General features: G+C 37.4%; 1 protein-coding gene across 1 annotated transcript; it reads right to left on the reverse strand.

Moving 5' to 3' along the window:
* Positions 1–1,911: 1,911 nt before the first annotated feature.
* Positions 1,912–18,568, reverse strand: FBXO9 (F-box protein 9). The gene is made up of 12 exons (XM_018078188.2): positions 18,491–18,568; positions 17,359–17,517; positions 16,872–16,929; positions 13,905–14,004; positions 10,560–10,690; positions 9,115–9,229; positions 8,460–8,578; positions 7,539–7,629; positions 6,437–6,532; positions 5,473–5,566; positions 4,587–4,741; positions 1,912–3,292 (listed from the first exon to the last, which is right to left on the reverse strand). Exons 2-12 carry the CDS (start codon positions 17,503–17,505, stop codon positions 3,184–3,186), a joined length of 1,215 nt encoding a protein of 404 aa, XP_017933677.2. The 5' UTR covers positions 17,506–17,517; positions 18,491–18,568; the 3' UTR covers positions 1,912–3,183.
* Between the last annotated feature and the right edge of the window lie 3,603 nt (positions 18,569–22,171).

Consider the following 22,171-nt stretch of genomic DNA (forward strand, 5'->3'; position numbering starts at 1 on the left):
TGGACAGGACAGAGGCAAGGCAAAGCCCTACTTGTTCCTTTTAAGCAAACAATTATGCAAGCCATTTTAATAAGCAAGCTGCTAGTCTTAGCGTAACGGACAAAGCTTGAATCCAGACTGACTATCAAAGGGAAGTCTTTGATTTCTTTACAGCTGCTATTAATACTAAGTAACGTGTAACATTCATTCTGAAATCCAAACTGTTTTGCAAATGTATGTAAGCTTTTATGTTTTTCTCATCTTGGATAGTAGAAAAAATGGCAATGCACCTCAATAGTTCATCCATTTTAATGTCAACAAAAGTTTCCAAATACACTGGCACACATTCCAAAGGAATTCTTTTCAATTAAAAAAAACTAAACCCGACTCTATTGTTCTCTTCCTTTAAACAAAAAACCTTGTGCAAACACCACATGTTTTTGAAATTCTGACCAGCTCGGCTCAGGGTTATCGAGTGAATCAGGAGCTGAACTAGCAGCTGGAAAATGTCTGCCTGCTGGTCCTTTGCTCAGGGCTCTGCAGTTAGTCATCTACAGCCCACATTACATACAAAGGTTTAACTGGTGCTAATCTCCAATTAGACTGAGACAAATCACCATAACATCTGATCACCTGAGCATCTTCTGTCCACAAACCTGTGCACTCTGTTGTCTTTAATCCAATACATAGAAGATATCTACAGCTCTGAGAACCATGTTTCTGTTACCTCTTGTAGCTCTCCTTGCATTTTTAGAAAGGAACTTGTCGCAGCTCCCTTCAATAAAGCCTGGGGAAAAAGGACTCCATAGGTGTACACTTCATTGCTTTATTCAAATTACTAATAATTTCTCAGCAGTAAACTAGTTATACCAACTTAAGTCATTATATGAGAATAAATAGGACAATAAAAATAAATTATAAGAACGTAGAGCCTCTAGTTATTATAGCCTTAGACTACTGAAAAACACTAGACAGAATGAAGGAAAAGCAACTGGTCACCAATTCTTTGCTGAAACGAGTAGTATGTTAATAGTTGGACACGAACAAACAGTAGTAGTATCTGCTGATAAACTATTTTAAAAGGTAAAAAGCCTGACTTTCTAAATGGAGAGGAACAAGCATATTCATCATAGCTCAGTCTCACAGATAGAAGGCTCACATAATTTTCTTGGTGAAGCGGTATTTCATATAATCTCAAAATAATCATTGCTTGAGACTTCTGTTGAAGCAACATCTCAATTTGTAACTAGCTAGCTTTTCCTTTACGCCCACACTATTTCAAACACATGCCCAAGGCAAGAAAAAACAAAAGGTCAGAAGAAGCAACTAAGTTGTGGTATGAAAAGAGCTCTGAATTCAAAGGCTCCTGTATGACATCCAACTTGGTTACTGGAAAAAACTGTGCCTCAACTAATAATCAGTACCACCTTCTGACTCTCATGGCAAAACTGTTGGCATTTCTCAGCAGGCAGAATCCAATCTGTATCTTTCACCCTCAACAAAAGTGTAGGTAATTAACATCTTTCCCTGTTTACAAACTTGGCAATATTTCAAAACATGAAGCTGATACTCTAAGCAGCTGTTTTTCCTTTCAGCAATGAGAACACAATACACTTCTTATTAAATATTGTGTATGAAGTAATAGTGCAACTGCGGTCAAAGGACATAGGGTTGTAGGCAGAGCCTTGTAACACTAGAGAGAAAACTCATGAAGTTTCAGATATACACATCCTCATTCAGAACTCACGTACCTGCAAACTACTCTACTTTCCTCAGATAACCTGTAAGTAGTGTAATAAAAAGTCATTAAGAAGTTAATTCTACCCATCAGTCTTGCCTAGCATGTAATTTATGCATGGTAGCTCCTAACTAATCACCATTAACCATACAAAAATAATGATTTCTTGGGAAAATAAGAAATTGCCAGTAGGATTGCATGTTCAAAATCATGATTTATTGATGTATTTTTAATCACGTAGCTCCTTGCAAAGATACACTTTATTAATTATAGAACAAGTATAGTTCTTTCCACAGCTTTCACATTTTAGTCCTCAAGTCCAGGTCAGTATTTTGAAACAAGATGATCAAAGGTAAATTATGCAAAATGGCTTAAAAAAAGTACACTAAAAAGCTTCAGTTCTTCCAGAATCCAAGATACACACATAATAAGCAGTATTACAATGTCTGCACTACACCCCCAAGCAATATATGCAGGAGAAGCAGCATACAGCACCTGCCCCAGACCTCAAGGTACACTTCATGATTAGCAGTACACAGCACTTGAACATCTACAGCAGCCTCAAAATTTATCTTACTACAACAAATGCTCAAAGGGTTTACAGCATCTGTAGCGAGGTTAGATGAAGGGTTATAACACATCACAGTCACGTCCAAGTGAGCCCTGCTTACCTGTGCATTCAACCTGACCAAATGCACCAGCATTTCACCCTTGCACTGTGACACTTCCCGAGCAGGGCTGCACACCTGCAAAACCATCCTACAGTACAAGGGAACAACTCACTGCCCATATCCCTCTCCCCTCCACACACATCCCGCGGAGAAGGCAGGCTCCACTGAACTTCCAAGACCAAATTACATTCATAACCAACTGACACCACTGCATTGGTGGGGATGTACCTCTGCAGATAAATTTTATACCTCGTGCTTGCTTTCCCTTGTCTGATTTTCTTTAAGGTTGATGTTGACAAAATGCCAGATCTTAAAGGCAAACAAAAGAAGTTTAATTCAAAGAAAACATTTATTTGAAGTTCTTTTAAGTCATGTAGTTTAACAGATGACAACTTTCTCCCCTTCACATTTCAAGCCTTCACCAGAGACCATACACACTGTCCCATGGACAGTGAGATTTTCCTATGATTCCTTTTGAACAAATCAAATATCTAGACAGATGAAGACTCACATTTTAAGCAGACTGATTTATAAAATCTGTTTAAAAAAACCCCAAACCAACACAACAAAACAGAACTTTGTTATCAAATTCTTCTCACAAATAAAAGGTGTTTAATACTCCTAAGTTTGATCTGAAAACAAAATCCCTGCCATTCATAATCAAATAGAACAAACTGCCTTCATAAAATTACCCAGAATTTTAAAATGTTCCAAATATATACACATTTATAACTTAAGTGATTATTAGCTACAACCTTTTACTCATGCAGAAGTTGTGAGAGGAGAAGGTGTTCTTTAGAGCGGCTTTTCTGAAAATGCAGTAAAACTCTTCACTCGTGCAAAGAACAAAGGGGTGTACATTTTGTCAATGTCGAAAGTAGTAACAGCTGTCTCACCAGTCGATCTGCAAGGAGCATTTTAGAAGTTAAATCAGACACTAGTTGCTGTTTAAGTCCCTCAATAACGCAATCGTGTTCCACAGTACAGTGTGTGCACCAAACTAGAGATGGAATGAAGTGCCTTTTGTACTGCCTTGTTCTGAAAGCATTTGAATGTTGGTTGAATCACATTATATAGAATTCACTTCTACTTTCATATCAAAGAAACCACTTTCCCTTTCCACTCTTATTATTAGCTCCAACACTTGAAACAATGCAGGATGACACTCAAGTCATATCAATATTGAAGTAAAAAAATCCCCTTTCATTTGTTTCACTTAGAACCCTGAATTTGAATACAAAGTGACAGTAAAACTTGCATGTTTACAAAACTTTAAACAAAAGGAACTCAAGTATTTCTGAACATCACTGACAAGCATACATCCTCCTAGCTCTGTTTTATACTCATCTTTATTCTAGTTTCAAAAGGGTACCACCATACTGATAGAGCAGAACCTGAGAGTACAGAAACTTCATGCTGAAAAGAATTTCTACGATATTGCCACTTCTTCATAGATTAGGTAAGACAATATTGGTTTTTGTAAAAACAATTTTTCTGTTTAAGGAAGTTACCTATACTTCCAACCACCAGCAGTTTATTTCCTAGATTTTATATTCTCACAGCTCAACAGCTGAGCTATGTCCCTACAAAAATACTGAATATAGAGATTAAGAACATTGGAAGACAAGGCCTAAATCCACCCAACATCAAACATCTGGAGAGCCAACTTGCCGGCAGTTCAGAGCATCAGGTGCAAGAGCAGTGGTCATGGCTCTTGCCTGGTTAGTGATCAGAACAGCTGGTCACAAGCCCATACTCTGCACTGCTGAATTCTATAGTTTGCAAACGTTACAGTTCTCACATGATGAGTGCAGACATCTCTAGATTGCATATCCACAGTGGAAAACACATCCCTTCAGTGTGGAGCTTCAGTAGCACACACACTAAGTCATTCAACCCTGATGCAGTTCTGAAATCAACTGGGCATAAATCTTTTAAAAGGTTAAAATACTGCAGTACTACTAATTAGGAAACTTCCCATTATCATTACACCAGGTTACTAAAATCTTGAGATTTCTTAATGTAAGAGTTCATTATGACATATTAAATCTGGACCAGCTACTGTTTCAGGACATTTTGTTAAAGTTGCTTGAGTCTCAGCATCTTTACATCTTCTCTACTTAGTACTGAACAAATTAAGATCACATGTATTTCTACACATAAGTATCCTTCTTGGCTCTTGTTCTCCATTTACTCACCTGTAGGTTATGTGACAAGAATGATGTATCCACACAAGTTTGTTGAACGTCTGGCGCCCACTGGAGCACAACTGTAGTCCTACATGAAAACTGTGATCTGTTTCTTGTGCAGGAACCCGGCGGAAATACCTGTATTTGTGGTAGTCAACTGGTTTCTGTACAGAGAAATAAGAAGTTTCATGACCTACAAGGAACACTGTGCAACTCTTTATCCTGAGGCCTAAGTAACTGCAAGGCCAGATTGTTAAACTCTCACACTTAAAACTAAGTACTGGTATTCCTTGAAAATACATAAAGTAGATGTTAATGATGGAAGAACTTTTCACAGAAAGCAATGCAAGCATGGAAGACGCCACCCGGAAAGTGCAAATTCATTGTAACACTTCTACCACCTCACAAATTTCTCTTGACAGGCACTTTAGTAATTAGAAAATTTTGTGATGTAAATGAGTTGACCAAATCATTCAGAATTCAATTAACAAGTACTGCTTATCTAGTTTTATTTAATGCTGTGGAACCTGACTGCACACAGTCAAACCTGATCTCAAAAAATGACCTCCTTCATCCTTCCTTTCTGTTAACAATGTTGACAACTAATAGCACCACACATGGCAATTAAGCCTAAGGGGGAAGAACCGTTGTTCAAATATGAACGTGGTATCTATTTGCCTGAATAGAAGATTACAGATTTGGGGGAAAAAATATGAGAGATATCACCATGCTTATTTACATTTTATTTTTAAACAATTTAAAAAAATCAAAGTAATATTTAATGTTTTGGTGTAATGCAAATCTTTGGGTCCTGTAAAATATTCAGTCTGAGAAAAAACTTATTAAAAAGCCCCCTCGTTCACCTATTTCTCCTCTACTCTATTTTTTTACCTACCTCTTCCTTTTTCTTCATTATTACAGCAAATACTTTGGTTTGATTGTCTGTTTCCTGGGAAAGGCGATAATGACCAAGCAAGATTGCATCTGTTCTGGAAGGTTAAAAGGACAATAATGTCAAGGACATAAAAATATCCTGTGTCTCAAAAGAGTGAAGTACTTATAATACAAATATCAGCAATGAAATAAAGACTGACTGCATATCATAATTAAGGAAACTATTTCTTATTTCCATTTGGTAAAGTGCCAGGCTCATCAATGATACTAAATGATAAAAGCATTTTGTGAAGTTGCTTCTAATTTTCCTAAACAGTACAGTAAAGATAAGTTAGTTGGTTCTATCTAGCCTACTGCTAAGTATTTTCAGATTTCTGGTGAACAGCTCAAATCTGTTCTGAAGTTGCAAAGGATTTTCTACGTTTTTATGTGCAAACATCAAGAAGCAATAACTTAGTCATATCCCATCAAAATCTTCACTTCCCTTTGGTCAAGGAAGTGTGAAAAAGCAGTCAGTAACAATACAGTGTCTTTAAAAGAATTCTAAAACCACCAAGTTAATAGCATGTACGCTTCCATCTACTTCCCTTAAAAATTTAAAATCACATGACCCACAAAGGAAATCTAATGACAATATCAGGTCACTAGAAAGAAAGATAGCTTTGCACAAAGATCAACATTTTTTGTAGTTCTATCATGACTGGGCTTCGCGAACGAAGATTTGGGAAGGGCTCTACCCACGTTTGTTGCAAGCGCGTTGGTGGCTAAAAAGGCCAATACTAGATAGGCATGACTGGTTGCAAAAGGCACAGCAGAAAGACTCCTGTAGTTCTATAACACAACATAAATGACGTATTTTTACTCATTTTGCTAAGTCAGAATATGGAATCTGAGACAAAAGTAAATAGAAATTGCTAGGTAAAACAAAACAAAAATTGTACAGCCAAATACTTTATCTCAATAACCTTGTGTTTTTAGTCCGTAAGCGAGGAACTATAGATTGAGGATCTTCAGGAGTTGTTAGCATCATAACTTGACCATCTGGAAAGAATCTCAAATACCTGCAAAAATATAATTACACAATACAAATCTAGAAAACATATCATTTTGCTATTGGTTTTGTTTGTTTGTTTGCTTTTAAATTCACTAGATGTTACCTTAACTGGTGAGAGCACTCAAAAACACATTTCTTCACATATAACAGAAAAAGAGATCATAGAATCACAGAATCAGCCAGGTTGGAAAAGACCTCTGAGATCATCAAGTCCAACCCTTGATCCACTACCACCACGGTTACTAGACCATGGCACTAAGTGCCACATCAAGTCTCATCTTAAAAACCTCCAGGGACGGAGAATCCACCACCTCAGAAATCAAAAGAGAGTTTTGAAGATTAAAAGATCAAGTTATGAAGAGCTGTGAAAGAGAGGAGAAGGTCAGAAGTTTCTTCACCTTCATCAAAGCAAGGCAGCTATCCTAGCATCAAAACTAACCTCAATTAAGTTTCTCCAAAACTAACCTCAATTAAGTTTCTCCATTCCTAGCATCAGCTGAGACCAATGCAACACAATCCTAGTTACGGTATCAGTACAGAATGGACAATGTCATATGGACTTTTTCAGGTTCTGTGATCTGATCAATTTTTACACTACTCAGATACTGTGCTGATGTTTGTGAGACTGTAGCAACTGCTATGAGATTCAATGATTTCTATGAACAGTTTCATGCTTGAACTGTGTCATGTATTACATCAGAAATGTAAAGCAGAAGTGGTTTGGGGAAAGAAATCTATAGCAGAGTACTACTGTTGTTACTGTTTAAGCTTTATCCACGACATGGGATAACTGAGGATGAAATGTGTTTCTAAGCTCATTTCTACTTCTGTAATTTCTATTCTAATACTAAATCCTATTTCTTAAAACCTATTGTCAAAAAATACACACAGCTTTACACACTGTAGCAGTTCCATTCAGTTTTACAGAATTATTAGTGTCTGTGATATCAAGGCCTGGATATAAAGAACTTAAGAGAGAAACATTTCACTCACTCATTGTACAACAGCTCTACCTGTAATATTCCACTTGGTGCCATGCTCTATAGAAACCATCAAGAGATTGTTCTCCTTGACGTATGTATTTTGTCTTGCTGACATAGACACCTAGAGAAAAGGAAGATATAAGTATATGAACAAAAATTAAGAACATAGAATATTTAAGATAAAATACCAATAATCTAAAATTTTTGAGTATACTTTCGTTACTTAAATACATGAAAGTTCTTGTTATCATCCATCACACCTTTCCTTTCTCTTTGCAGATATTCTACAAATTCAAATATATAAATAAATTCAACTTAGGTCTAACGACGTCATAAGCATCAAACTGATGCCTTAAGGTCCATCTGGTTTTTGATTTTTCTAATTTTTATAAGTTTTACAAGTAGTTATATAGAAGTAGATTTAGAAGCAGCAGCATTTATTCCCTTACCCTTAGCATGGAAAATACACACACATTCTCCAACCCTTTTACCCCAATTCCCCATATCAATATCCCCTGAATTCCATGAGAAATGTTTAGTCTCTTATCAAGGTAGGCCTATTCTGTTTAGAGAACACTTGTACTTTGGCCTAAATCACAAAAGTACAGTCAAAAACTGGGTGAACGTGTGCCCTTTGTGCTCTGAAGAAGATGAAGATTGATGAAGAGGTGGTCTCAAAAAGACCCCAGCCCCAATTCCCAAAGGGTGGATCAGGGCAAAGGCAAGGGGGTGGATAAAATCAATGATTGGATGGAGAGTCTTATAAAATTGTAACATCTGAGACAGAGGGGGCGCGCGTCTTTTAACCAAATTAAACCCTTTTCTTATCTCATCTCCAATTAAATTGCTCTGGAGATTTTTTCCTCAGCTCCTTTAGGCATCAAAACCCACCTAATTGCTTCTGTCACAGTTACATACACAGTTACAACTATTTCCAAAAGTACAGCTTACCATCAAATCGAACACGAGGTCTCTCCAAAAACATTTCCCTCCAGGAGGCATATGGAACAAGTTTATTGCAGCTCCTGCCCCATATTTTCAAACAGACTTGATGCCAGATTTCAGGATCTCTAGTGAAAATGAGAAAAATACAAACCCCATAACTTCCCTATAAATCTTGTTTAGCTTTCATATATCAAAGTAACACACTCTATAATTTAGTTTGGATGCAACTGAAAGAAACTTTCTTCAACAAGAATAGCTCATAATTTAAAATCATTGACTAATTTACTTAATCCTGGAGTATTTGAAAGCCATTTCCTCTTTCCAGTGAAATTCAAGAACACAATGCCATTTTCAGCCAAGTGCAGAACCACAATATGCAGCAGCCTGGCACTTCCCTGTGTGGCCATATGAGGATGACAACACAACAGACCATACTCTGGAGACCTGCAACTCTAACGTACAAACAAGGTAGAGCAAGTAAGACTTTCTGCTGCATTTTTTATTTACAGTGAAGTCATCTATCTAACATACTATTTAGTGGTGTATTCAAAAGCTGATTAGCACTGTGAGGAGTATAACATGAAAATGTTCCACGGGAAGGAAAAGCAGGACATACTTGGTGCAAGGAGAAGCTTCACTCTAGATACATTATCTGCAATACCTGGCACAAATGTAAAATCCACGACAAACAAGAGATAATTGCTCCAATGATCTTAGATCCAGGTCACTTGAAACCACCCATCGGAAAATGTACATAAGTACTTCCATAGGCAAGGCTGCAAAGAGAAAAGGAATCCTTGTTAGATGGCAACCTGTACATCAATAAGTTATCTGTAATTCCAGGTTTGGCTTTTACTTTCCATAAAAATATCCTAATTTTTCACATTGTAGCCTGATGCCACAGAACAAAAAAAAAAACATCTTTAGTCACTTTACATTAGAAAGAAGTCACATAACAAAGGAACAAAAATCAAGAACTGAAACTGCATTATGGTAAGATGATTAGATAAAACATTGGTATGGACTACAAATATCCACACCTTTGATTATCTGTCTTAGCATCCATGTTTCTAAGTTTCTAGCAAACTAGAGGTTGTTAAGACACTTTGCATCAGATAGTGAGCATATCCTAAGGGAAAAATATTATAGTATTTCTGGTGAAGAATGCGACCTTGGTCCTAAGTTTTGCTTGTAGAAAGAAAAAAAAACAGCTATAAAAAATTGTCCGTGGAGGGGAAGTAAATATATTCAGCACGTCAGTTACATAGCAGAGGTCTGATCCTGTCCTGTCAAGAAAAATATGGAACACAGGATATCAATCCAGCCAAATACATTGCTTTGTATTGCCAAATTTTTCCTTGGGCTGCTGAGGTCTGTGACTATTGTACTACTGTGACCTCCATGAACACCTTGCTTCATTTTACTTTATTTTCTTTCCTTAACCAGAACAGAGGAGATTAGACCAAGATTTCCAAGAGCAACTGACAATTCAGGATGCAAAATACACATGCTTTAGAGGCATCTGTTTTTAAGAGAGTTCATAGCTTATATACACTCTCTACAATTTAGATCTCATAAGGAAATCTCAGGATAACTGTCCTAGAACTGGAGCACTGAAAATCATTAACCTTCAAAAGACTTTCTAGTTTTTTTATAGAGTCTTGCTGAACTTGAAAACATATTTGTTGCAAAAACCTACAGAATCAGATAAAAACAGGAAATGCAAAGATGTATATTCTTCACAGAACAATTGTCTCTTACTTAAAAATTGTAATAAATATTTGCAAACCAAACCAAAAAAAATGGAAAGAAAACTGGAATTTGCTTACTTCAGCAAGACTGTTCCTACAAGTTGCTACATTACAGTATGACTCTGATCCTGAACCTTCTACTCAGTGGTAGTACTACATGGAAAAATGATAATAAGATCTGTTTAGCTAGTTGATGATCTTTTCTTCCTTTATATCTAACTATAAAATTAAGAAAGAGATACTGTGTGAATTTCTTTAAAGGTGACTTTTGAATGAAGAAGACATATGTTTTACTAGAGTGAAACATCTCTATAAATTCTGCCTCTGAACTCTTACAGTGTATTTTAAATCATACCTGAGATATGGGTCTGGCTGACATCAACCTCAGGTTGACAAAGTTTGACTGAAGATTCCTGAAGAGTTAACTGCTGCTGGAAATCCGACAGAAGATCAGCCATTTTGTCATCCTCTTTGTTATCCTCAATACTAGAAAAGGGGGAATGCCAATACTGTGATGTTGGACAAAACACACCAACAGATGTCCTCATCTTGGCATCAATCCATTGCCTTACCCTCATTCAATAGAGTTGTTTCCTGTATGTTTTTAAAGCAATCTCATCTCATTTCATCACACGATAAAACGACTACTGCAATATTATCAAATTAATTTATACTTTGCTGGAATCCCTCTGACAATAACAACTGGTTTTTTTTCATTTAATTCCCATCCCAGTTTCTTTCTGGATTTGAGAGTTCACAGTTCACTTTTTTTGTTGGTGTCACTGAAGAATTTCTTGACCCCATGAAAAGACAAATGTCATTTTCACTTTGTCTAAGATATGGTATATGCAGGAGATAAAGTGTCATTAATGAAAAGCTCTATTTTGTAATCCTTGTCACAATGTCAGATATTGAAAACAATTCAGGATCATTTTTTACTCTTGCATTATTCACTGAAGAGTGATCTTCAGTGGGTTTATTGAACAATAATGAAGGAAAACTACATTTTTACCTATTCTGTAAACAGGCAGACATCATAAATTACAGGAGCCAGAATGAGATAGCAGAACAGAAACAATAAGCTTGCTACTCATCAGTAAACCTGAAGGACTACTAAGTGATAAAAGACCATCACCACATTAAAAAAAAAATCTAAATTTAAGTTGTATGTCACAATATCCTTTAATAGCTGTGTGCTTGCTTGCACCAAATAACCACAAACTACACAAACTCCTTGACCTCATCACAAAATACTTACTTTCCCCTGACTTGGTACACATGCTAGTTAAGAGATCTTCCAGTCACTTTTAAATACTATTCAATTCTACTTTAAACAAGCTTCATACAATCAGCTGAGAATATAAGCAAGGAACTAGCAGACCTACCAATGCGTTTTAAAGTATCACAGAGAACACAATTATGTTTGGGCCTGTCATAACTAAGGCTACAGCAAGATGTTGCACTGAACATACCTTCCTTTATTTTGATGAATATGATGGTCAGTCCCAGTACGTACAAGCTGCACTGTAGATTGTTTTTTCAAATGTAATTGTGTAACATTTTTTCTCATCAGGTTCATAAGAAACATCTACAACAGTCCTTCAGAAAGCCAAACCACCACAACTAGAATCTCTTCAAAAAACACATCTTCTCTACAAATACTGCTTTTAAACAACAATTGAGAGTACTGGTTGGTTTTCCCTCACTGTCACATAGTACTGGGAACAATTCAGCAACATTTAAAAAACTGAATAAAAATTCATAGCATCATTTAGGTTGGAAAGGACCTCTAAGATCACTGAGTCCAATCATTAAGCCTGCACTACCAAGTCCAGCATTAAACTATAGCCCTAAGTGTCACATCTACACATCTTTTAAATACCTTCAGGGACGGTGACTCAGTTCCCTGAGCAGCCTGTTCCAGTGTTTGACAACCCTTTCTGTGAAGACACAGAATTTCCCTAACATCCAATCTAAACCTCCCCTGGTACACCCTGAAGCCATTTCTTCCTGTCCTATTGCTTATTATTTGGGAGAAGAGACCAACCCCCACCTTGCTACAACCTCCTTTCAGGTAAAGAGCAATAAGGTCTCCCTTGAGCCTCCTTTTCTCCAACTCCCTCAGCCACACCTCACAAGACTTGTGCTCCAGACCCTTCACCAGTCTCACTGCCCTTCTCTGGACACGCTCCAACACCTCAATGTCTTTCTTGTAGTGAGGGGCCCAGAACTCGACAAAGTACTCAAGGTGTGGCCTCACCAGTGCAAAGTACAGAGGGATGATCACTGCCCTGGTCCTGCTGGTCACACTATTTTTGATACAGGCCAGGATGCCATTGGCCTTCCTGGCCACCTGGACACACTGCTGGCTTGCGTTCAGATGGCTGTCCATCAGCACCCCCAGGTCCTCTTCCATCAGGCAGCTTTCCAGCCACCCTGGTCCCAGCCTGGAGTGCTGCCCAGGGTTGTTATGATCCAAGTGCAGGACCCAGCACTTCACCTTGTTGAACCTCATACAACTGGCCTCAGCCCACTGATCCAGACTGTCCAGCTCCCTCTGTAGATCCAGCTCCCTCTGTAGATCCCTCCTACCCTCCAGCAGATCAACACTCCTTCCCACTTTGGTGTGAGAGAGTCTTAACAGAGCAGAGAATAGAGCATTTTCTGAAGTAAGAAAATAATCCTAAGAAAACTAAGATTTTTACATTACTGTAGTGTATCATCCAGTAGTTTGCCTAGCACACAAATGCACAGCAAGGATTTCATGCCAGCAGCCCATTCAGAAACTAAAGTAAGAGATGTAAATAAAGCACTTGGCTCATCTTCCACTCTTTTGTATTGAGTCAACTGCTGCACTGGAGCTGTATTGTCCTGGGGCAACAAGACTGAACTAGTAATATCACAGGGATATGGTTGTATTTTCCTTTTTTATTCTCCATTTTAAAACTCTTGATTTCTTGTAGCTATCAGCAGCATCCATGGCTGCTGAGAGAGCAATGAATTGGGAAGCTCTGTTCCATAAGCTTGTCTTCACTAGGTTATGTGAGCTGTAACAGGGGTTTTGGTGCTAACCTGAATTCTGCCTGCAAAACACAAGTCTTGGACTCAATTTAGGCCAACTTTAAGACACTATACATCCAGTGTATTGGGGCTAGGGGTATTCTGATTCCTGTAATGGTGAAAGACTAGACTACCCAGATTATTGTCTCTGCACTTCTAAATGTATTGCTTTACTTATTGAAAACGCTCTCATTTAGTTAGTCAGCACAAGAACAGTGAATAATTCCCTTGCTTTATTAAGGTGCTTACTCCATAGTACGAAGCTTTCACTGATTAATCTTTTTGCCATCTACAAATCTGTAGATGATCCTAAATCTGAAAATCAAAAATCAAAATAAAGTGATTGATTTTTTTTCCTTTTTTAAGTAACAAAATAACTATTTGTAATCCTTTCACCTGAAATTAACTAGCTCCAAACAAGCCCGTTACTGTCTTTGAAGGACAATGTAGAAAAGTCTTCCTTGGACTAATGCATCTGCTAACTTTCTGTGAAGCAGTCCATTCATCTGACAGGAGGTAAGTTTTCCAGATATTAAGAGGCTTAAAACTGCATATCAGAGTAGATTACTGATATGCTTCAGAAACAAAATATCATGTTTCAATACTCCTATGCACCTGATTAGTAAATTTTGATACTTACCACCTCTTTCCAACTCCATCACCATCTGGGGACCGTGTATAGGTGATCTTAAACTCTATATCAGGTACAAGCTGCATGGCTAGACGATAAAACTTGATGGCTGGAAATAAAGGTTTGATGTTTAAACATATCTGATGCCCATATTAGCTTATCAGAAGATTGTTTTCAGAGAGATGGCTTCAGCTAAAAGCACTAAAAAGGTGGAAAATGCCTTTGTCTGAGAAATCTTAGTCTAAACTGTTTAGGTTTAAATTAAATACAGAAGAGAGAAACATTAAGCACCTATTTTCAAAACTAAAAATGACAGCTATCTCAGGTGTGCTTCAGCTTTTACAAATTTATTTTACTACAAATTCAACTATGGAGTACAAAATTTTACATTAAAATGTTACAAAGTCCTGATGTTGTTTGTTGCCCAGCACTGACAAAGCTTTCTCAACATACCATAAAGATTTTAGGCAGTATATTTGTAAGTAACCATGAGGAACATGAAAGAGAAAAATTATGCAGGTACATGATGTTCCCAGTATAGTACAGGCATTCAGACATATACAGCATTACATACATGAGAAAGATCAATAAAATATTGTTGTAATTTTAAAACTTCAGCAACTAATGCAAAACAAGTCAACTTCCCTATGGCAAACCCCTTGGAACTAAAGAAGGCACAGAAGCAAGCCACTGAAAATGCTGAGGGTGAGGAAAGCAGCCTTGCCACATGACTATGGGGTGTGAAGGAAAAACTGACAGATTGGGTTTTGCACACTACTCTTGCACACAGAGAAAGTGATTCTGCCTTTAACATTCCAAAGATCCTACAAAACTGAGTAGAGAAAGAGGTTCAGGAAAATCACCCTGTGGCAACAAACTTATTTAAGCTGCAGTATGTCTTTCTTCTGAGTCAACTCTGTGAATCCTTCTTAATTAGAATGAATTTGCTGCAAACACATTCAATCTGTTTTAATACCAGTATTAAGATCATGTATTTATATGTCTCTTTGTATTCCCACATTGTGATACCAAGATCAGAGGGCAATTCTGCCACAGTTTTGACTCTTAAAAACCAAAACTCAAATAAAATATCAGCGAGTGTGAAGCTCAAAATTTGTCTAAGGAGCCTAAGAAACCTGAGGTTGGGGCTAGTAAGTGTTCCTATTTCTCTGAGTTCATGTCAGGACCAGTGACTGACAAGTAGTATCCTTTGGCTGCTGAGGATGAGGAATACCAGCAGCCAGCTAAAGAGAGATCAGTCTCAACTTTAGCATTTAATCTTGCAGACAAGACCTGGGCTGTACTTAAGCAAGAATAAGCTGCTGCACATAACTGTCTCACAAATGTCAGTTATCAGCAGATTTCAGAAGTGGGCTGAAATGCAACTAGGATTCTGGTGACCTGGGCCAGGTCAGCAAATAAAAGTCTGGTCTGAAAACAGATGTCCCAACATGTGCTCGGTAATATATCTGTGTCTGGCATAGGACCATGTCTCTAAGGTCTCATGTAGACATATGTGTAGAAACAGTTCAGTTTAGCTTCTTTAAATCTCAAATCTAATTCAATTGAGAAAGATGGATTCATACTCATGCAATCCAGATGCCTGGAACACCTTTGTGAATGCCACTCTGATACTTCTCTTCCACTGTGTTTAACATACAAGGAGTGCACTCAAGCTGATGAAGCTATAGCTTTTATTTTATATACACAATGTTTAAATAGACTGCTTTCCTCACTGTTTTTTTAATTCACTCAGAAAGAACCTTCACAATCTACTACATGATTTCCTAAATGGTAGATTACATGCCAGATTTCTAGTTCTGACGTACTTTTTTACTGTGCATTTAATCCCACACTCAACATACATTTGCCGAATGTAATTTTTCCCTGTAAAAACATGTAATAAATTAGAAACTGAGACAACTCATGTTATTACCTACAGAGGACTCATATTTCTCTCTGTTTATTTGAGATATAAAACAACAATCAGAATCCCCTTGCAAGAGGAGGAAATCTCCCATGGTGGAGAGGAAATTTTGTATTCAGCAGGTGGCTGAGTTCAGGAGCTTCCAGAGTACTCTCAGACTTGCATATCTTAACTTTTTTTGCACCTGCACTTTAAACACAGTGGCCAAAACCTGCAGTGGATGAGCAGGATGGCAAGTTAAGTTCTGTTTTTCTTTTTCACAGGAAAGAAATAGAAAACTGGTATCTCCGCTACTGACCTACAGGCCTTGGCAGTTGGGTAAGCTTCTTATTCTATATATTCTGAAAACTAAATACGAAAAAGAAAAATTTGAGTTTCCATTTTTACTGGTGCTGATAGCAAGAGGGCAAGCAAGCTAAGCACCTTAAATATTATGGCAAGCCTCATAAGACTACCAGATTTAAACACTCACTTTAGGAATTCTTAAAGGAGCTATCTTAACATGTTGTAGTCATCAAAAAAACTCAAACAAAAAAAACCCCACAAAATAAAACGAACCAACCAACCAAACCAAAAACCGATCATATCCTCCTCAAAAAAACCCCATAAATAACCCCACAACCAAAAAACAAAGAATTCCATGGATTAAGTAGTTCTGTTCACAGTGGAATACAAAAGCTGTGAACTTATAGTACAGTATATTTGCTTTAATTATTATGCTAATTTTACCTTACAGAAGTCACATAAAGAAACACTCTATATGAAGAAGCAATCCAGGGCTTCATTAAATTGCAAGATTTCAAGATACTGTTGTTTTGTCTGAAAGCTAGAAATTCTTTCCTTGATTTCACTTTAGCTTCACCTCAACTTTAGAACTGTGATATGATGGTTCCTTTTAAAGCATGTTTGTTTGTTTATCTGAATAACTGAGCTCTCATATTGCTATTAGCCTGTAGTTTAAATTCACTGGCATCATGCAGACTTGCACATAAATCAGAGGGTGTTAGATTGTCTGTAACAAAGGTGTTCATTGTAAACTTCTGTGTTACCTTCGTAAAGAGCCCCATTTCGTTCTTCTTCCACTGCCTTCAGGAAAAGTTCTTTTGCCTGCACAATAAATTACACAGAACATTTCTTAAATTCCTTATAAATACAAGTGCAATGTCCCTTGACTTAGAATTATTTTTGATCTTACCTCCTGTACCCTATGAAGGAGATAATAAAATAATTCCATAAGAAGACATATTCACGTGCTATAAGCCATAACTGAAATTCACAATCAACAAACTATCCACATTCCGGCTGCTCATCCCTTACCTGCAGTCTTTCAGAAAGTAGACTGTTAAGGTGACACAAAGCCAAATATAAAAACAAGAAAAAACAGTGTAGGATTATGGAAGACATTTGTATGGAGACAACAGGGTAACGACCTCTGTTTTTCCACTAGGTTTAATGCAGCATTAGCTTTTAGGATAGCTACACTGCAACAGTTACACACAAATAAAATCTCAGAATTATACATCTATTTTTCTGTACCTTTTCCTCTTTTGCTATCTCCTGTTTCCCTCTGGCATCTACAGACTTTACTCCAGGTCCTCTTGAAGATGCTCTGCATGGCAGAGGTTCCAACCCACTAGAACTCACACCTGGGGCAAGCTCAAACATCCACTGAGCTCTGAACATCTGGAGCTCTGCCTAAAAAACACGATTAACTATGACTTAGTATCACATATTCAGACAGTATATATTCTGAAGAGGAATTACAAAGCACAAACACAAAAAGAATTTCAAAATTATGCTTTACATTTCCAAGTCTTAGATGGCTTCAGTGAATTCTGACAAAGAGAGTTAGCAATTGTTTCACAGTAAATTAAAACAAGTGCACAAGTACTTGTTCAGTCTCATTCAATAACACAAGTGCTCTTTTCTGGACTGTTCACCTCAGAAGAAAAGCGATGGTATTTCAAGAAGTGGTTGTTAGTACTATTGTTACGACCTTAGATTCTATAGAAAAGTGTTCTTTCTAGACACGGTGTTTGTTCTTGTTTGTGCAGAATTATCTTAAGCAAGAAATCAACTAGCTCTTGAAACTAAAATGTAGAAAACCCAATTTTCTGTATACAAGCATACTAAGCTTAATAATTAAGGCGGTCATTTATACTGCATACAAATAAGACCTTACTCCTTTCTCTTTTAAAAAGGACTATACTTTGAGAAAAAAAAGACAAGTTATAATTCTTGTCGTGCACTTTTTTTAGCATCTTTTAAGTTACATTTATATATCTCCTACAATCATCACGACTTCTGCAGAGCAACTACACAGAAATCTAGTATAGTAAGAGAATGCACTTTTCTATTAGACTGCTTTTATCAGCTTTCTGGGCCAGGAGAGAGTGACAAACTGGAATTTCATCCATACACAAACTGCTGTCCAATTTCTATAGTTCTTCAAACAAATTCCCAATCTGTCACAAACTTTCTTTTCATCCACACGGATAACTGAAGACTGAACTTGACGCTTGGAACACAATGCAAAATTTACCTATCTCACTTTTGGAGGGACAGACAGATTAAGCATTTTTCAGATCAACACATTTGTGGTATAAATGAGGATAAGTGATGAAGTAACAGCAGTACTATGTAAAAAACATTAGCATGAGAGACATACCTGAAGATTTGCTTCACCAGATCTGTCATTGTCATCGGTTCTCACCAAATCAGTGTGACAATCTTCTTCAGCTTCTGCCTAGTAGAGAGCAGTCAAACGTGATTATAGAATCTGCATAAGCCCCTACAGCACATTCACAAAGCCCAACTGTCATGGTCACACGTTAAAAACAAAAAATTAGCATACTCCCCTATTGATGGTAAAACTTGATTTTAAAACTACTAGTATTGATTGCACTTCCCTATTAATTCCATAAAGGTAAGGTTTGCATTTTAAACACCTTAATCCAACACAGATTACTTATGTATCACTTGAAGGCTTCCATGCATCAGTACACTGGCATCATACCTGAATAAATACAGTCAGTGTCTATGTCAAAGCATAGAACCAAAGCTTCAGTATTAAACAGTAGGTGCTTCATACAAGAAATTAAAATTTAATCACTATCTTCTCACTTTAAAGAAAAGCAGTAGTTTTGATTTGTTTAATATTTACAAAAGCACAAAAGACCAGTGCTTTGAGTAACAACAGATACTTCATGAAAACTATGGGACAATATGGGCAATCTCAAAATACACACGTGAAACTAAACAAGAAAGGTACTGGAAAATAAAATAAAAAACTAGCGTGAGAGCTTGGCAGTTGGTTTTATTTACACTTCTGCTGTGAGACAGGTTAAACAAATAAGACCTTAAATAAGACCTTTGACTGAACAGGCTCTACATAGGGAGTTAAGACAATTAGTTTAAGAGGAAAACTTAAAAGATGCAAATGAATTCTCATTATACTAAGATTTATGTAATATTTACTAAAACAAAGGAAAACTAATTCTGGGTATCAGTGACAAGCCACTACAATGACAACAGCAGCAAAATGTCAGTAAGGAAAAAAAAACCAAAAAACTCGACTAAGACATTTGTTTAAGGTTCTTCCTGCAGCTGAAGCAAACCAGTTTTTCTACCATTCTGCACTGAAAGTCATATCTGTAGTTCTGGAAGTACATAATGCAAAGTGAGATTACAAGAAGGCAAATCTGACATTATCACAACTACTTCCAGAAGTTTTATTTCCCACTCCTTTCTATTGTAGATAGTGCTCAGACTTCAAAGTGACATTCTGTCAGTGAGATTCTACTGAGCTCTCGAAAAGAAATCTCTATCTCCTGCACAATCAAAGTGCAGAAAACAAAGCATTCTTGTATTCTGAAAATATATAAAATTTTTTATACCATCTAGAAGTTTTGATCAAACTACAGGATATTGGCAAACTTGATGGGAAGGCAACATTTAGTCTCTTTGTCTTGGTGACAAGCACCTCCCTAAAGCTCAGGTGTACCATTGCCTTCAGTTTCCCTAACAACCACAAACTTACCGGCTTCTCATCTGTAAAACTAACTGATATCTCAGTTAATTTATCGTTTACAACTGATAATGCAGACAGGGTTGGTCGGTTAAACAGACATTGTATCTGTTTCTACATTCTCACTCTAAGGTTGTACATTTTTAATTTCCCAGTAGAGAAAACAAGTGAGCCAGAACACTCCAAAGCACTAGCAGCATTAAATCTGAGCAAAGAGTAAATAACTCACAATTTTCATGGGCTTTGATTCCAGAATTGAATTGCAGGCAGTTAATGTCCTACGAGTTACAGCAGTCCTACCACATTATTTTAGCATCCAGGAAATCCGTCTGTGTTGGGCAAGCAGAGATAGCCCAGGGATGAGCTAACACTGAAACGGATGTCTGTAAGTACATTACCAGGGCACTGGGCTGACAGAAATAAGGCCTGATTCTGCCTCCACAGAGTGCAAGGCTTCTGGTTTGCAGCTGAATTATGTTCAATCAGCTTTCAAGTCTGGGCAGAATAAGCCTGGTTTTATCTGCAAAATGCAGAAACTAGCAATTTCCAAACTAAATCAACACGCTATCTGCTTATGCATGAAGGCACGCCCACTAAAACCTTTAACTCATGGAGTCTGTAAACAAACTAATTTCAGAGTAACAGTTAAAATTACTTAAGAAGTTTACCTCATGTTCATACGTTTCACTATGAAATCTGTTAAACTCTTGATTTTCCTCCCATTATCTCTGTTCAACTGCCCTACTTCTTCACATCTGACTCACAGTCAGATGTGGTTCTGGACCAACTGCATCCAAAATGTCATTTGATGCTCTTTAAAACCTAAACCTCAATTCAAACAAAAATTCTGTGAAGACCTAGCCTACAGTCTAAAAGCTGTCAAAAAACATCATGAAGTTGATTACAACTAAAGCTTTTACTTTTGTCATTACCTCCTCTATATTGCATTCATGTGTGATCTGAAGTCTCCCATATCAAAGGTCTGTCTTCTCTCAGCAGTAGCAGCCTAAGTGGCCACCCCTCTAAATTTACCAGTAAAGCAATTAATTCACACTGCTACTGCACACTTAACTGGACTGTAAATCTGATCTCTATAAACAACCCTTCCACTATTTATTTGATCTGCTGAAACCCTAAGGTTTTGCTAGGACAAGCTGAAGCAAGGACCTTCAGTAGGAGGCAGATCATGAGATCAACACCTAAAGCACATTGTAATGCGTAAAAATTGGCTCCTTGTCCCTACTCTGACAATACTTGCAGTTATAGTTTCTAAAACTCACAGAACACTGTACTGTAACTGTTACTTAGTAGATTAATCCAGACTGTTCATCTTTCTGATGCTGACCTCACTCCTGCTACAAGTCAGTTGTTACACGAAACAGTGACTTTATCCTGATAGAAAGCAAGACATCATTGAATGTACTGATCAGCTTGACTAATTTTCCATGAGAAAAGTGGTAGTCTGTCAAGCCACCAAAAGGTCAACATGTCAAAAGTAAACACCTGAATTAAGACTGCAACCTGTAAAAAAAGAAGTCAGCTGAGTAGATTCGATTTTGATTTGCTTGCAAAGCTTTAGAAATCATTTACCAAATGCAAAACTAGTTTATCTGCAGTTTAGTTTTGTTTTGCAATCAGTAATTGCATGCTGATTTCCTCAGAGTACAACAACCACTTACTAAACTATCTGTCATGTCAGGTCCTTTAATAGTTCTGATCTCTGTTTTAGCAAAATAAAAAAAGCCAAGATCAGAAACAGTTTGAAGCTGAGTGTCACCAGCTGAACAGGGCTATGTGTAAACTGAACAGACTCAGGAGGAGCAGGTACAACAAAGTGACCACCAGCAAACATTCCGCTTGGTTTTATAAAAAAAATGAGAAAGAGGCTCCATTTTTCTGTCAACGTGTTAGAAGCAACACTGTGTTTAAAAATAAGAGTTTTAATCGTAGTGGTGAGCCGTTTTAAGCGTCGCTGTGTGATATAAATAGTTTAACTTTAAATAATCGAGTTCTCATCATGGATACTTGAATCCATACTGAGATGCAGTCGAAAAAGCAATACTGAACCAAGCAGTATTTCTGATACGTCAAATGACAAACTTAGATAACTAGAGTGCCTGGCCGACAGAGCCCTTTAAATTACAGAGTGACTGTGTGCCACCAGATTTTTGAGAGGAGGAAAAGGTAGGGCAGGCTTTCTGTAATGACACAGTGGTTTGTTGGGTGTTCCTAGGGGAGAGCTCTGTCGCTCTCGAACCGAGCAGCCCCACTCATCAGCCCAGTATCCTCTGCAGGAGGCGGCCGTGTCTCCCTGTGGCGGGG

The sequence above is a fragment of the Manacus vitellinus genome, unplaced genomic scaffold, assembly GCF_001715985.3.
Source record: "Manacus vitellinus isolate BGI_N305 unplaced genomic scaffold, ASM171598v3 scaffold_4_pilon, whole genome shotgun sequence".
NCBI classification, from domain to species: domain Eukaryota; kingdom Metazoa; phylum Chordata; class Aves; order Passeriformes; family Pipridae; genus Manacus; species Manacus vitellinus.